The sequence below is a fragment of the Phyllostomus hastatus genome, unplaced genomic scaffold (assembly GCF_019186645.2).
Source record: "Phyllostomus hastatus isolate PE091 unplaced genomic scaffold, TTU_PhHast_1.1 phas_scaffold_129, whole genome shotgun sequence".
In the NCBI taxonomy this organism is placed as follows: Eukaryota; Metazoa; Chordata; class Mammalia; order Chiroptera; family Phyllostomidae; genus Phyllostomus; species Phyllostomus hastatus.
In genome coordinates this window covers 17,882,892-17,900,472 of record NW_025334009.1, presented here as the reverse complement: position 1 = coordinate 17,900,472, position 17,581 = coordinate 17,882,892, and the positions used below count along the sequence as shown (strand labels likewise).

Genomic DNA, 17,581 nt, shown 5'->3' with positions numbered 1-17,581 from the left:
TGTCGGGCAAGCTAACACTTACGTATCTCATTGAATTAATCTCTGCACTGGGAACAATAATAACCTTGTATGATTGCTATAAAGGTTAATATGAAAAGCAATTATAATAGCATATAGTTATTATATTTTAGTAGGTGCTTGTATAATAAATGCCAGTACTTTTTTCTCTAATTTCTCCTTAAAAAGAGATAGGAAGTAAGGATAGAGGGATATTTTAAATTATCAGACTTGTGATAGCATCATAGTTCTATTAGATAGGTAAAGTCTTAGATGTAAAAATCTTTCTTAAAAGGAGGCCTCACATTTTAGTCATGATTTATTTTCTCAAAGTAGTAACACTGTATATGGAGGTTAGAATTTTTTAAATCACCTAAGATTTATCACATTAATTAAGCTAATTTTTATTAATCTGTTGCATGTTTACAGTTATTTCTTTGTACATATGTTTAAATATAATATGTATATATAGTTTATTAACATAAATGGAGTGAATTCAAACTCTACTGTTTCACCTAATAATATTTTGTTGACGTCTTCTGAAGTCAAAGGTCTGCCAAATCTTAAGTGGCATTTTATTTTATGGAAATGTCTTAATTTATTGAACAGTTTCCTCCAGGGGTGTCCAACCTTTTGGCGTCTCTGAGCCACACTGGAAGAAGAGTTATCTTGGGCCACACATTAAATACACAAACACTAATGAAAACTGCTGAGCAAACAAAAGGTTTTAAGCAAATTTAGGACTTTATGTTGGGCCATATTCATAGCCATCCTGGGCCACACGCGGCCCGCAGCACAGGCCACGGGTTGGACACCTCCTAGACATTTAGGTTGATTCAGTTTGCAAAATTACAAATAAAAAGCAGCTATATCATCGTACACAGATCTCTGTGTTTGTGTAAATATTTTGATAGGAGAAGTTACTGGAAGTAGGCTTTCTGATTCAAAGAATAAGCACATTTAAAAATTTGCCAATTTGCTGAACATCCCTTACCAAAAACATCTCACAACCAATTACAGTCCCATGATTAGTTTAAGGGAATGACTAGACTGGCGTCCCTAGCCAATTCTAACCACTTTGTAGTCAGCTTTTTTTTCTTTAAAAGTTAATACTTTAGCAATATGTTGCAAACATTTTTCAGATTTTCTTTTAAATTGTATCTAGTTCTGTTGCTGCACTTGTATAATAAAACTTTTCTTTTGGGGCATTAGAGCTTTAGTGACATGCTTTACAAGACTGCTTTTTCATTAAAACAAACTATGTTATAATTCACTTAACCTTTCTCCTGTTGCTGCCAGTAACATTTCCATATGAAAAACTAAAGCAAAATGAATAAAGAGACAAGTTAGGTGGTAGAGCCAGAATTTTCTCTATTCATTTGCTTCAGTTTTTTTCAATGTAGAAGATTACATATTTCTAATTAAGGCTATCTCAGGAATTTGTTACTGATGGGAAAAGAATCTCTTTTTCATTCTGTTTTCTAATTTTGGGGGCTTATATATAAAAATCATGTACATATGTATGGGCATCTTTTTTCTAACATTTTATTTTTATTAATGCCAAAAGTTTAATTTACACACTTTGAAAGATAAAATTAATGACTGCTCTTTTGATTCATATATTTATGTATGAGGAATTAGACTACTTTTTCCCACTGAAGAAATATTTTCCCCTGAAATTATTGCAAAGATTCTTCATATAAATAGGGCATTTTCATTAGCCCAATAGCAGGATAAGTTGCTTACATTTTATGACTAAATGTCTGGGTATTTGTGTAAATTAAAAAGCTTGCTTACTAATATGGATTTCATATATTGCAATTTACTTGTTCCACTTAGCTTTATATTCATCTTTCCCCAAAGATAAATACTATAATAGATCCCCACTTCTGGCTTCTAGCCCCAGGCAGAGAACAATCCCAGAAAGAGTGGTAGGCAGAGGAAACCCTTGGCAAAAGTCTGTCAGGCTTCAAAATGCATTTAGTTTCTGTTTGGCTTCTACTTTGTGGGCATCATTCTCTTTTCCTTGGGCCGGGGCTCCCCAAACTTGAACCATTCAGGTTTCCAACACCCTTTTCCATGCTGTTAGTTACTATAGTGCTCTTTCATCTGACTTACGATTTTCTTAATTTAGTTTTTTTTTTTATTGAGGTCAAATTCAAACATGTGAAATGTACAGATCTTAAGCATAGAGTTTGATGAGTTTTTAAAAAATATATACGCACATGGAACTTCTTCTCTGATCAAAATAGAGACTATTTTTATCATCTCCAAAAGTTTTCTAATCCAGATTTTAAAATGTAAATGTGCTCTTTTGATGTGCATTTGAACTTTTTCAAATACATAAAGATGAATACATATTAATATAAACATTGTCCATTTATCACTTTAAGTCAATCAGTGGAAACCTTAAAATAAAACGTTTTTTTCATACTAATTTCAGTTACCCTATGCTCAAAATCAGCAGAGGGAAACCATACCACTACAAGGCACTGTTCTGAAATAGCCTTACAGGGGAATAATTTCTAACAAAATACTCTGTAGTAACTTAATGACTAACCACCCTTGATTACCTATTTTATCTTAAATTACAATCTGTAGGAATTCTACAGGATAACTGTTAGTAAAATATTAAACTTAGACAACATGGATTAACCTCTGATATTCTTTTATAATGCCATTTATGAGAGCAAGCGAAGATCCTTTGTTCAGAGTAACTATTTTCTGGTGCGGAGGATTGCATTTGTTCTTTAAATGATAGAAAAGTCTACTTTGGGACTTGTATATTTGCTTAACCCTTGTTTTGATTTGACTTTCAGTCCATGGATCTGACTTTAGCCAAATTGACCTTCTTGTTCTAAGACAGACAGTGGCATTGGGAGGAGCAGGGGAGTAGAGGGGAAATGTGCATCAGGGTGAGGATAGCGGACTTGAAATCTCCGTTGTTTTCCTTCCCTGAAGATAAAGCAACAGTGCCCTAGTGTGAGGAGCATGTTTTTCTCCAAGTTCACAGGGTTTGTAGTGGAAGAGGTGTTGGCTGGGAGTGGCTATAGAGGGCAGTTTTCCCATCCACAGGGCTGCTGTGCTGCCTCTTTTTGCAGGGTTGCAGCTCTGAGGGGTGTTGTAGAAAGTGGAAGTGAGCAGGGGTGTTGGGGCTACCCCCTAAGCCAGTGATTTATCCTAGTGCAGTGATTTATTCGAGAAAATTCGTTTTAGTTATGCAGATCTGGCACTTGGTAAATGGAAATTCATGAGTGTCAGCAATTTTTTCTTCTGTCTTTTAAAAATTATTTTTATCCTAATTACTAAAAAACAAATAAGTTTTGAATGTCACCATTTATAATAATAGAAACATTGTATTAATTTTTGTTTATATGTAATGCCCACTTAAAAATTCACTCAGATATTAGTTCATTTGGAATTTGAATTCAGTAGTACCTAAAAACTGATGTCACAGATTCCAGAAATTCAACACTTTTCAACCACAACTTTCCACATTTTCTATTCTATATTTTAACTTGGAGCCAGAAGGCAAAAAAGAGAATTCTACCAAATATGATTGCTCTTTTGTTAAGAAATAAAAACCTCTTCAACTTGAGTACTAGTTATCACATAAAGAAATTTCTAGGTGTTGCCCTTTGTTATTTAGGGACTAAAGTTTCTTCAGTTTATTTTTGCTGATTATATTCATTACTAGCATAATCCTTTCTCTCTGACCCAGCAGCACATCAGCATGTCTCCAGCATCAAGCTACACACAAAATGAATCTGGGTTTCTTTTAAAGGTTAGAATATTTCTCACTCACCATCTTCCTCATTCCAATATGTTAAAGCTAAAAACAATATTACTCATTGAAGAGAGTGGCTATTAATGTAACATACCATTGGAATTTGAATAATGAGTTTGTATTTTATAGATTGTAGCTATTGCCCTAACTATTAAATGATTTTTCTGTGCCTTATAGTAATAACTACTCTTTTCCTGATTGTAAGGGAAAATGTAAAATACAATGTCAGTGAAAATTAGTAGAATTTCCTTACAATTTATGAAAATTCAAATATAATTTTAAATTTATAAACATTTACCTTTTGCCCACCAGTCTTCCAACTTTTCATTTATTGGGTTGGTCAAAAGTTTGTTTTTTTTCCCTGTAAGATGGCTCTAGTAGCGCTTAGTTGTCTTTAGCTTCATTCAAAACAATTTTGTTAGATTGTTTTGTGACATCTGTCATATCAGTATGCATTGATTAAACTTATCAAAAGTGGTGAATTTTTGTGTAGCCGTTTTAATATTGAAGATGGAAGTAAATACACAACATTTTGAGCATATTATGCTTTACTATTTCAAGAAAGGTAAAAACGCAACTGAAACACAAAAATAGATTTGTGCAGTATATGGGGAAGGTGCTGTGACTGAAACAGTCGGGTAGACCAGTTGAAGTTGGTAGCAATCGAATAGAGACATTAACTGAAACGAATCAACATTATACCACGTGGGAGATAGCTGACATGCTCAAAATATCCAAATCGATAAACTTATTGGTGAAATTGAAAGTATGTCTTATATTTTACGGACAAAACTAAATGGACTTTTTGGCCAACCCAATATATTAGACAAGATAAACCTATTTCCTTTCTTTGAAGACCTATAAATTATTACTTTTTAATTCTTCAAAATCTTAATGACTATGAAATGCTATTTATCTTTTTTTTGCTAATGTATTTCATACTTGCACTTTGCTCCAAAAATTATTTGCTTACCATGAAACATGTATATTAGGTACATGCCTTAAATTTTTACTCCCCCATTTAGTGGAGAACACAGTCACCTGGACTATATAAAGGAAGGTGTATTTTCCATGTCCTTTCATGAATCTGGATACGAGACTGTCCTCTGTTTCAACCTCTGTAATCACCTGAAACTTGATATAAAGACTGGTATTTAGATAATATTTTTAAAAGAACAATCTTTTTTAAAATTCTGCTATTGTATAGATAGAATCTGTTTATTCCTATGTAGGAGAAACATCGTCTTTTACACAATGCTGACAGTAAATGCCTGGAGCATTTGACAGTGATCCATGGGGTGAGGAGTCAGGCAGGTTGTCCTTACTACTCAAGTTGGTGGAGCCAAAAATGCTAAAACAGATAATGAAGCTCACCACATTCCTTCTTTTGTCTAGAAAAAATGTGTAGTGTAGGTACTATAACCATTGAATGTTCTGTATGCATCAGATTTTTACAAGTTAATTGAAATATGCAGATTCTAGAAAGTCTTTAGAAAAAATTATACACAAATAGGAATTTTTTTCAACATACTTGGAGTTTTAGAGTCTCTAATTAGAGGACAAATAATCTAATTTATTGGCTCCATTCAAATCAAATGAACAACTGCGACGTAAGTTCTGCTTTTCGTGGGCATCTTTCCTCCCAGGACACCGTGTTTTGATTAGCCCTCAGTAGTCTTAAGTGCTTTACAGATGTGAGTGAAATCTTACTGTTAAAAAATTTATGTGTATATGTATATATATAAAATTGTTATGTTTTCTCCCTGGTATAGATAGTCAAAAACCATTAAAAAATTCATCCAAGGCTTTAAAAATTATCAAGTGAAGTACATAATTCTGGAACTTCTTGAAGTGTCCCGACTTTTATCCTCAGCCAGGATTGGGAGGTATTTAATAGAAGGTCTTTCATGCCTTCTGTTTAAGGTGGTCTGCTGGTCAACTTCTATTTTTAGGAAAAATGCCCTCCTGTGTCTCAGCTCACTGCATGAATACACACTTCAGTGTTTTCTCTGGTAAGTCCCTCAAAGCAGAGAAATCCGCAGTGCTTTAGTGCGAACTTACACATGGCTGAAGAAATAGGGCAGAGGACAGCAGGATATTTATAAGTCATATTGCCAGGGACTGATCTCTGATATTGTTCAGATCTCACAGGAAAACTGAATTCTACTAAAGATTGACTAGGCTGGAGCATATGGTAGTTGACTGACATTTATGCAGATTTGTATTCTCTCTGTTGAAATCATGTTGAAAATAAGGCTAGAAAATGCTCATTTCAATCTTCCCCCTTTTTCAAAGAAGTGTTAAAAACTATCATTATCTAGGTCTGAAGACTTAACTTTATTATTTGTACTCTCCAGATACTCAGCTTAAGTAATAACCATCATTTACAATGCTCCATGAAACCAGTTTTCATCCTTATGCCAAGCATATTTTCCCAGCAGATTTTCCAAAGGGGAATGAGAATATTGGCTTTTCCTTCTGTGTGATAACTTTTGACAAGGAGTGTGTGTACATTATTCAAAGCACAGATACACTTTTGGAAATTCTATCAAAGTAGGCAGCTCTTTAGTGATTATTGACTGACAATTACTCTCAAAAGAAGGTTACGAAATATATTTCTTTTTCTATGAGCATAAAAGGCTGAATCAAAATTTTGCACCCTCATATTTAACACAACTAGCAAACTTCTTGTTTAAAACTAAAACAGATTTTATTTAAATGAATAGTGACTTAAGGAAATGGGCAATGCCACGTCAGTTTATGCAGATTATATAAATCTGATTCAAGACAATTTTTTTGTTTTCTGTTCTTTGAAATTAAAGGTAATTCTATTATTTGCCATTCAAGCCAGCAATCCTAATTATCACTAAATACTCACAGACACGTGCACATACATGCATTCAGTAAATGGCATATGCTCTCTATACATATACCTTTTTTACATTCAACAAGAAAGAATTAATATTTGCTTTGGTTTCTTTAAAAAGTCAGCAAAACTTATGTAGCATTATATTTGTGTGGTGGGTGTCATTGTTTAGATGGGTTTTGTTGATTTTAAAGAAACCAAAGCAAGGATTAAATTTTCTCTTGCTACGTGTGAAAAACAAAGAGGTGTATGTATGGAGAGCCCAGATTCTTGTGCCTTACTCCCAGAGTTTCTGATTCAGTTGGCCTAGGGCGGGCATCAGAACTTGCATTTCTAACACACTCTCTGATGTTGCTGATTCTGTCACACTGTGGGCCTTACTCTGAACAACATTGGGCTAGACAACATAGGAGAATCAGCTGTGAAAACACAGGAAGGGAAGTAGAAGGGTGGAATAGGGAAAGATTATAGTATGTACTCTTCATGGGTTGAATCATAGCCCTCAAAAGATATGTCTACCAGGAACCTCAAAATGTGACCTTATTTGAAATAAAGATCTTTGTAGATATAATTAAGGTAAGAGTTTCAAAATGAGATCACCCAAATTAGGTGGGCCCTAAATCCAATGATGAATGTTTATATAAAAGACAGACTTCTATCCTATACAACTGTAACATAGTAAATTTGTTACACTTTACCAAGTTTGTGGTCATTTGTTATGGCAGTCAGCCTTGGGAAACTAATACACTGCCAAAGTTCAACCTTACCAAAGTGCCAAGTTCCCTGTCACATGCTCCAAGGGAAAAAAGATAGAATCCTGACAGTTACCCAGTGGACTGTATTGTTTAACAAAGAAAATCCTGAAATGCAGAATGGTCATTTAGCTAGGAAGTATTTGTTAAGTGCCTATGCCAGGCTTTGCTAGATATTAGAGGGACTTACCAAAAGTGATACCGCTGGCAAGTGTCAGCATGCAAGTCACAGTCCCGTCCTTCCAGATCTGGCACTCTTCCCCCCACATCATACTTCATCAAGGCTTGGAGCAGGAAAGCACAGGACATTTTGTCAAATACTGACTAGTTCATTTTGGTTGCTATGGAATATTGAACAAAATAGACAAGGAACTTATTATTTCCAATACAAATCTTTCTTATTTATGGTAACTGTTTAACAGTATTTCTTTCCATTAATACCTATAAAGTAGTTTGCACTTTGTTACCTTAATCTTATTTTTTGTTGTAGTAGTAACCCTTTCACTTCATACTCAGATATGCAGATAATTTGGGCTAATCTTTAAAAATGAAATGGAAGTAATAGCTTTACATCATCTTCGGAGATGTAGGTCAATGATTTAGATAACAATATTTATATTCTGTATGCTCTTTAATTATGTATCATATGTTATGATGATGCTAAAGATTCAGTGTTCATATATAATATAAAAATGTGTGTAGTATTTAAATATATAATATATAATATCATATAATTGTGTGTGTGTGTGTATGACCTGTCCAGAGGATATCCAGCCACATAATATGAAAAATAAAGACATTTATTGAAGAAGATACAAGAAACATTGTATATAGGATAATGACGCCTCAGTCCCCTTCAAAGTAGACACCTTGGGACCTCACACAGTTCTCCCAATCGACATCAGCTGCCCTGTTGTATTTTCCTGAATCTCATTGACAGTCTGAAATCTCTTCCCTTTCAAGGGTGATTTGAGTTCTGGGAAAAGCCAGAAGTCACAGGGTGCCACATCTGGGCTGCAGGGGACTGAGCCACCTGCGGGATTTGATGTTTCACCAAAAAAACTGCACAAGATGTGATGTGTGAGCAGATACATTGTTATGATGAAGCTGCCGATCACCAGTTGCCTGAGCTGCAGCCTTCCGAATCACTGAATAGTTTCTGCAGAGGAATGTTCAAGCTTAACACAAAATCTGACGCAGATTCATTGCTCTACTCGATCAGTCGTTTTGAATGCGACATCCACACAATGCAAATACTCACTTAAGGGCATCTACCACTCCCACAGACTAGGACAGTGAAGTCAACATCATTTACTCATGTGCATTCCAGTCCACTCTCCTTGGCTGCCAGGTTACATTGATGTTTTTATTATTGTTGGACTTTTTCTGGACAGACTTCATGTATATATTTGTGTGTGTGTGTGTGTGTGTGTGTGTGTGTGTGTGTGTGTGTGTGTCTCCAGTCCTAGAAAAAAGCATTTTGATATTTCCTTGAGGTTGAGGATCACAAAAAGAATGCTTACTTAGTCTTTAGCCTCATCACAACATGAATCCTTTCAGTGTTTCATATAACTTCCCTTGAATGATTATTAAGGTATTTAAGCTATTTAATAATGCTTTGAGAATTATTAAATTCAGCCTTCATCTCATTATAATAAATGCTTTTGAGTGTACAATGTAAATGTCACTGTGTTAGCTATTAAATATACAGTAAATTAAAAAAGTTTTCTCTGTCTTTGCAGTTTAGATGTTTGATTCAGGATCAGTAAACTCAGTATCAGTGAAACTGTGAAAGAATCAGGCAAAAGAGGCTAAGAAAATTTTCACTTTAGCAAGTTCAAGTGAAAAGATAAAAAATAAAAGAAGCTAACAAACATATTGAGGTGAAAGTGCATTGAGCTGTTTCAGAAGTAAAGGGTAAATTGTGTGAATTTGTTAAATGCCTAAGTCACCAATAGTGGCAGTACAGAATGGACTGTGACATCAACATCATTTTTTCCTTATGCTGACATTTCTCTTTATCCTGTCCTACTCCCAACATTTATTCATTAATTTGTTCCACAGACACTTCACGTGCACCTACAGCATGCAAGGGATGGCATGGAGACAAGGTGTATTACCCGGTGGGAAGATAAGTCTTGTAACCAAATACTGAAATGTGAGACAGTAGCCCTGATTTCAATGGCATAGATCATAACTCATCACAGGAAGGTTCCTGGGAGAATGTGAATTCTTCGATATCTATGAAATGATTGTAGATTTATTCAGCTATCTTTTGGGGTTTGACTTGTTATTTTATTGCATTTTAGTCAGTGGTTATGGCCTGTAAGATACATATTATTATTTTTTTTATTAATCATTGTTCATATACAGTTTTCTCCTTTTTACTCCCAATCCAGTCCCCCCTCCCAGCCTCCCCACTTCCCTCCCATTACCACCCTCCCCTTAGTCTATGACCATGTGTCCTTTAAGTTTGTTCCTGTGAACCCTTCCCACTGTCCCCTTAAATTCCCTCTTCTCCCCCTCCGGTCACCATCAGCCTGTCCTCTATTTCAGTGTCTTTGGTTACATTTTGCTTGTTTCTTTGTTTTGTTATTTAGGTTCCTGTTAAAGGTGAGATCATATGGTATTTGCCTTTCACTGCCTGGCTTGTTTCGCTTAGCATAATGTTTTCCAGCTCCATCCACAGCTGTTGCAAAGGGTAGGAGCTCCTTCTTTCTTTCTGCTGCATAGAATTCCATCGTGTAAATGTACCATAGTTTTTTGATCCACTCATTTACTGATGGGCATCTTGGTTGCTTCCAGCATCTAGCTATTGTAAATTGTGCTGCTATGAACATTGGGATGCATAGGTTCTTTTGAATTGGTGTTTTAGTATTCTTAGGATAGAGTCCCAGCAGTGGAATTGCAGGGTCAAAGGGCAGATCCATTTTTAGTTTTCTGAGGAAGTTCCATACTGCTTTCCATAGTGGTTGTACCAGTCTGCAGTCCCACCAACAGTGCACTAGGGTCCCCTTTTCTCCACAACCTCTCCAACACTTGTTGTTTGTTGCTTTGTTTATGATGGCCATTCTGTCTGGTGTGAAGTGGTATCTCATTGTGGTTTTAATTTGCATCTCTCTGATAGCTAGCAATATTGAACATCGTTTCATGTGTCTTTGGATATTCTGTATGTCCTCCTTGGAGAAGTGACTGTTCAAGTCCTTTGCCCACTTTTTAATTGGATTCCTTGTCTTCTTAGAGTACAGTCGTGTAAGTTCTCTATATATTTTGGAGATTAGACCCTTGTCTGAGGTGTCGTTGGCAAATATGTTTTCCCATACAGTTGGTTCTCTTTTAATTTTCATACTGTTTTCTTTAGCTGTGCAGAAGCTTTTAATTTTGATGAGGTCCCATTTGTTTATTCTTTCCTTTATGTCCCTTGCTCTAGGGGACAGATACATATTATTTTAATATTTTTGGGACTTCCTTTGTGACCCAATAGGTGGTCAAATTTATAAATGTTCTAGGCTTAAAAACAATATGTATTCTTTAATTACTCAGTGCCGGGTTCAATATGTGTTCATTAAACTTATTATTTTTTGTTGAACTTGCCTATTTCTTCACTAAATTGTGTTTGCTTTCTAATTATTTTATGAGAAGTAAATTAAAATATACCATTTTAACTGTAGATTTATCAGTTTCTACTTTTAATTGCTTTACTTTATATTTTTAAGGCTAAGATTTTAGGTATATACAGGTTCAGGACTATTGTACTTTCTGGGTGGATTAGCATTCAGTAATAACCCTTTTATCTTTGATTATGGTTTTTGCCTTAACATCTGCTTTTTTCTAACAGTACTATTGCTACATTGCATTCCTTTTGTTAATAGTTATCGATATAGTGTATTCTGTATCCTTTCTTTCAATTTTTCCATATCACTAAGTTTTTTTTAATTATACCTTTGTTGAGGTATAATTTATTCACTTTTTTAAAGGGTACAATTCAGTGGATTTTAGTATATGTACAGTTGTGCAACCACTACCATTATCTAATTGTAGAACATATTTTCCTCATGCCAGAAGGACACCACACACCTATTGGCAGTCACTGCCCATTTCTCACCTCCCTAGAGTCCCTGGCAACCACTAGTCTACTTCCGTCTCTATGGATATGCCTTTTCTGGATGTGTCAGATAAATGGAATTATACATGTGGCCTTTTGTTTCTGGCATTTCTGACCTTTCACTTAGCATAATGGTTTTAAGATTCATCCATGTTGTAAGATGTGTCTTTACTTAATTAGTTTTTTCCTCACCCAGGGACATGCTTCTTGATTTTAGAGAGGGAGGAAGGGAGGGAGAAAGAGAGAGGGAAGAAATATTGATGTGAGAGAGAAACTTCGATCAGTTGCCTCATACGTGCCCCATCTGGGGAGCAAACCCACAGCCTAGGTATGTGCCCTGATGGGGAATCAGATGTGTCACCTTTTGATTTATGGGATGATACTCCAACCAACTGAGCCACATCAGCTAGGACTTTACTTCATTATTTTTAGAGGTTGAATAATATTCTATTTTAGGGCTACACCACATATTATCTATCCACTAATGGACATTTGGGTTGTTTCAACTTTTTGGCTATTATGAATAATGCTGTTATGAATATTTATATACAGTTTCTGTGTGGACATAAGTTTTTCTCTTGGGTATAAACCTAGGGGTGGAATGCTGGATCATAAGGTAACTCAACGTTTAACATTTTGAGGAACTGTCAAACTGTATTCCAAAGTGGCCTCACCATTTCACGTTCTTAACAGTGTGTGAAGGTTCTTATTTCTCCACATTCTTCATTGGGTCTTTGTAGCCATTGAAACCTCAGTCCCAAGTCCTTTTGACCCTGTCCTGGTCCACATTCCTTGTGGCCCTTCACCATCTTGGTTCCCACATATCTATATAGTTTTGTATTCCTCATGTTTCTGGCACGTGAATATTTCTTTTTCTTACCTTAATGGCCATATAAGTTTTAAAACTTAAAACTTGTTTTACTTGGTATTTTTATGTATATGTGAAGGTGAGGAACATGGATGTAGGGGATAGGTATTTGTTTGGATCAGTCTACCATTCCTGGAGGTTGAGCAGATGAATGCAGTTTTAGTGACTGTGAAGTTGTTGGCTTAGAGTTACAGGTGTTTAGGGCTAGAGTCCAGAGTTTTTCTTTGGAGCTGAATTACTGGGTCCATATAGGATCCACCATTAAACTGAGCTTATCCAGTCCAATATGAGCTATTTCATCTTTTTGTTGTTGTTTTTTTTTTTTACAGATGACAACTTCCAAAAACAATTCTGAAAAGATAAAGCCCAAATTCAGAAAAAAGAAGAGGTATGTTTCTAATTAAAAAGTATTATGATAAAATTGAAATATATGTTGAATTTACTTATTATATGACATTTCCCCCTGACTTGTGATTGTTTCTCTAGGGAAACATTGTTTAAAATTTTCATAGAAGAATTAATAAAATGTTAAGTAGAAGTCTTAGAAGTATGAAGAAAGCTTGATGTTTATACAACTGTGTTGAACCAGAACTTTCAAAGATTGATATCATGTGTGCAACCAGATGATAAGCAGGTTTTTAGTTTAAAATAGGTAACGCAAACCAGAAACAAGCCTTTATAATGAACTAATAAGCCACTGATGACAAGTTTAGTGTTTATCATTGAACCAACCAGTTTACTTACTACTTATTCTTAATGAATAGTACTCAGTACTGTGTTAAAGAGAGTCCTACTCAAAGACTAACTCTAATATGATAGTCCTTTTTCAGAAGCTGAGTAATTAAACTTTTAAAAAGGACTTTAATTGCCTTATCTCAGTTTTACTTCCCAGTAACCCCATCAAAATAGATAGGGGCATATCATAATTACCTCTGTTTAAAAGATGAAGAACTCGTGGCTTAGAGTAGCGAAGTGGCTTTCTCGAGCTCTTATGGTTAGAGAACATGCATTTGGACAAATGTCTTCTGACCCTAAATCAGCAACACAGTGTAGTGGGAAAGCAAGGGTTTCATAACCGGACAGAATTTACTTGTGTCATGCTCAGCCATTTGCCTATGTTGTCAATCTTCTCAGTTTCTCAGAGCCTCCATTTCTTTACCAAATGGTAGTGACAGTTAGTGGGTTTCTGGGGAAGGATTACATGGAAATCTTATGTAAGGTGCTTGATAGATCATTAGTGCTTTTCACCCAGTGAGAGCGCATATCAATACTATTCCCCTTTGGTTTTTTACTGTATCGTGCTGCCTTACGGTGTAAAACAACAAAGAAAAAAGTACTTCAAGATAAATGTGTACTCATAATTTATCATTATAAATGTGTATACATGAGTGGTCATTTAAATATACATGATTGATTATTTGAAACAATATTTGTCACGTTCTTTTTCTAGGAAAGCTACTTTAAAATGCTCTTTTGAAAAAGTTTGTTCAGATGATGCCTTATCAAAGGAAAACATGGGTATGTTCTCCTTTTAGCTCTTTTACCTATATTTAATTCTGCTGAATGTAGTCATAGTCCTTGGAAGAAAAAAAAGTGGTGTGTTTATATACATATCTGAGAAACATTAATGGGTTATTTTTGGTATTGATTTACATACTAAAGCTTTCCAGTTGTCATTATATTTCTATTCTCTTGAATTAAATTTTCTCTGGTTTTAGTGTGGTATTTAAATTTTTTTTAAATAAAGCACCAGCCGTTGTGGAAAGACCTACCAGCATCAATACAGGTCATTCCAGACCTCTCCATTCCAAGTGTGCTGGGGTCCTGGGGGCGCTAAATGGAGAGAAGGGAGAACAGCAGCAGCCTGGGGCTTCTAGCCATCGGTGTTAGAACACAGTGGGGTGAATGTGGAATGCAGGGAGAAAATTTTAGTTTTAAAAGTACTTTATTCTTTGTACATTTTTGTGAGTCTTAAAAAGCAGGCAAATGCTTATTTGCAAGGTAGAACTTTGGCAGCCATGCAAAGAGGTTTCAAAGCTTGGGGTTCATATTGAACCCCAAGAAGGTATCTGTGCTATATTCCCTGTCTCTCGTAGCCACCCCAGATCTTATGGCTCTGTTTCAGTTGGCTAAATAACCATTTATTTATAGTCACATTAAAAGAAAGAAAAACACACAGAAGAAAGTTGGGGTAGTTTCTTTTTTTTTTTTTTAATCCTTTGTTCTTCTAAACTACTACAAAATTCTGTTGTTTCTATCTCTTCTTAAAACTTGTTCGGCTACTTCTTTCCTGCTGACTAAAATGCCCTTTCTTTGCTAGTTTGTCTCTTTGCCTCACAGGATCAGTTCAAATATTCCTGTAGAAAGGCAAAAGTCAGCTTACCCCAGACTGAGTTTCCAGCAGGAGGCCCTGCCCTGACACTGCAGCTGTGGGCTCCATCGCTGGGGTCCTTCTCCCCTCCAGCTCGTGAGGGATACTGCGGAAGAAACCCAGTGCAGCCAAGGAAGCCATTGTCGGGAAGTGGCTTTCCATGCAAATACATCTTGGGGGTTATTTATGTAAAGGGAAGCCTTTCCGGGGGTCTCACATTCTGTATAGTTCTAGAAGTCTCCGTAGTGAATTGTTAAAATAGTTAACCCAATCTGTTTGACTCCTCTATCTCATTTTTAAATCCTAAAGCACAGAAACATCTCGTTTATTGTGTTTTTGCAAGAGCTGACTATGTGTTGAGTGTAGTTCTTTAACAGTAGTTTAACCGTCTTCATATATTTTACCTACCATGCATATTTCTGTGGATCTCTAGATCTAAGCCTCCAATATCTCTCATTTCTTCTTAAGGTAGAATCAATCCTAGATCAAGTAGCAGAGGAAAATTATACCATCTTTTTCTGAAATCTCTGAAAGCCCTCCTTTTCGGACTTTCTTTCCTTACACTCCCAGTGCTGAAGCCTCCTATAAGTCTACTGCTCCAGACTGGCTGTTCCTTTACAGATTTTATGCTCTACCAATTGTCTCCCTCCACAGCCCCCCACACGCCTTAGTTAGAGCTCAGGAAGGGAGCTAATTAAGTGCAGCTCCTTTACCTCTCCAACTCTGGGTTTCTTCATCTGTAACAAAGAGATGCCGTGGCAGCCAGCTTACCCAGCACAGAGGGGACTGTTTCTGGAAATTAATTCTGTGAGGCAATGAGACAGAATAGTCAAGGAAAAGTTGAGGAACCCTTAAATAATTTAAACTGTATGCCCATGGCTGTATAAAGATTTAATCTAAGATACAACTATTTGTGGAACATGTCTGCATTTTTTGGGAAAATCAATACCAGGAATTATCATGTATTAAAGAAGGTGGGGCAAAGTAGGCTTACAGTTGTTCATATGAAAGATAATACGGTATTTAATAAATAATAATACAAGAATAAACTCTGTGTTTTACATACTCACAGCCGTAAACCTACCTTTGTCCCACCTTGTATTTGTATTGTCCCCATAACTCACTTTTTCCTCAGTGTCTAGGGACAAGAAAATTCATCTATGATGATGAAATAATAACAGCAATAATAATAACAATGATAACCAATACATATAACAATTTCTATGTATTCTCACTGTTTTAGGTATTTCGTATATCTAACCCTTTAAAGATCTGTATGAGGCAGATATAGTAGATATTATACCTCCCATTTTATTGATGGGAAAACTGAGGCACTTAATAGGTTATATGACTTTTCTAAGGTCACATTGTTTCTTAAAATTAATTGAAGTGTGAAGCAATTTCTTTGGTTGCTTTGAGTATCAGGAAACTTAAAGCTAATGTTGTTTTTGTTTTTGTTTTGTATAGCAATGGTAGTTGATCAAAGGATTTTTAAATGTAATTATTGCCAGTAGTATCCCCTTTAATGAATTGATTTTGATTTCTTTTAGTCCGACTTTTTGTCATTTTTTAAATTGTATCACTGTTTGCTGTTGGTAAATAGCTAATTTCTTTGGGCAAGTAGATAGTCTACAAAAGTCTGAGTAAATAAAACATTGACATATTACTCAGGACAAACTAATAATCTGTTAACATTCATTATTAAATTAGCAAAGGGTGTATTCATCAGCCACCTGGGACATGCACGCATGGAAAGGGATGATTAATATAGGAAAGGTCTGGATTGCGAAGTGAGTCCTACAGGAAGCATAAAGACTTTGGGGCCTGGGTCTGGGAGGTAGACGGGGTGGGGGGGCGGGAGGGGGGGACAGGGAGAAATGCGATATCTTGCTACTGAAAACAAACCTTGCCTTTGGGTTTGGAGATGCTTTAACCACTAGGCTGAAAGGTACAGTTGGCCTTTGCGCCCCTTTTATTAAGCCTTGTGCTTTCTATTTCTGTTTGTGTCTCCAGGAATGGTGTTTTCTTCTTCATTACTTTTCAGCCTGTATTTTACTCATCTCTACGTTTAACTGTACACACACAGAGGAGTTTGTGGTTACTTGAAAACAAAACAAAGGAACAAACAAACAAAGAGCCCAGTAACTTTTCCTCCTTCTCCCCCTCTCGCCTCTGTAAGAATGCCTTCAAAACTTCCACATTGGAATGATCCTGCAAATTTATTGATATTTTTTAGTGCCAGCTTTGGGGTAACCTTCCTTCTTTATATAAGGAAGGAAATAACTTCTTTAAACATAATGAGAAGTAGAGATTAAAGAAAACTCCATCAATACGCATTTGAATGCTTTTAAAATTGTGACTGATTGAGACAAACAGTATTTCTTATCAGGAATGGAAAAACAATTTGATTTATTTTACAAAACTTCATTTTTAAAAGCCAGATACGAACTTCAGTATGAGAATTTTTTTTTACTTTCTCTGAGTGATGGAGCAGCTGTAATGCTACCACTTTACTCTGAACGACAAATTCAAAGAAGTCAGGGAAACTGCAGGATACTCAGCATTGATAGAAGATGATTGGTCATGCAATCAGCAGAGGCATTCATTCTGTCTCTGTCTTTGGGAGATACCGTTGGCCAATTTTGATAACCTAGTTTGTAGATTACAGGAACTGCTATTTCTTGAGAATTATATTTGAATTCTATCTGTTCACAATATAGGAATACCTATTTAGAAAAGTGAAACTCCCGTTGCTTGGGAAGCAGGATTTGACATCCGTCAAGTTGGTGTAATGAACCCTGGTTGATTTATGAAGTCATTCATTACTTTACCTAC

General features: G+C 35.7%; 1 protein-coding gene across 3 annotated transcripts in view; it reads left to right on the top strand.

Annotated features, from left to right (window-relative positions):
• Window positions 1–17,581, top strand: part of ZCWPW2 (zinc finger CW-type and PWWP domain containing 2) — a 102,111-nt gene that overhangs the window by 78,093 nt on the left and 6,437 nt on the right. For all 3 annotated transcript variants that reach the window (XM_045856685.1, XM_045856686.1, XM_045856684.1), the window contains 2 exons: window positions 12,705–12,763; window positions 13,826–13,893. In XM_045856685.1, coding sequence (XP_045712641.1) covers window positions 12,705–12,763; window positions 13,826–13,893 — 127 coding nt within the window. The remainder of the gene's footprint in view (window positions 1–12,704; window positions 12,764–13,825; window positions 13,894–17,581) is intronic.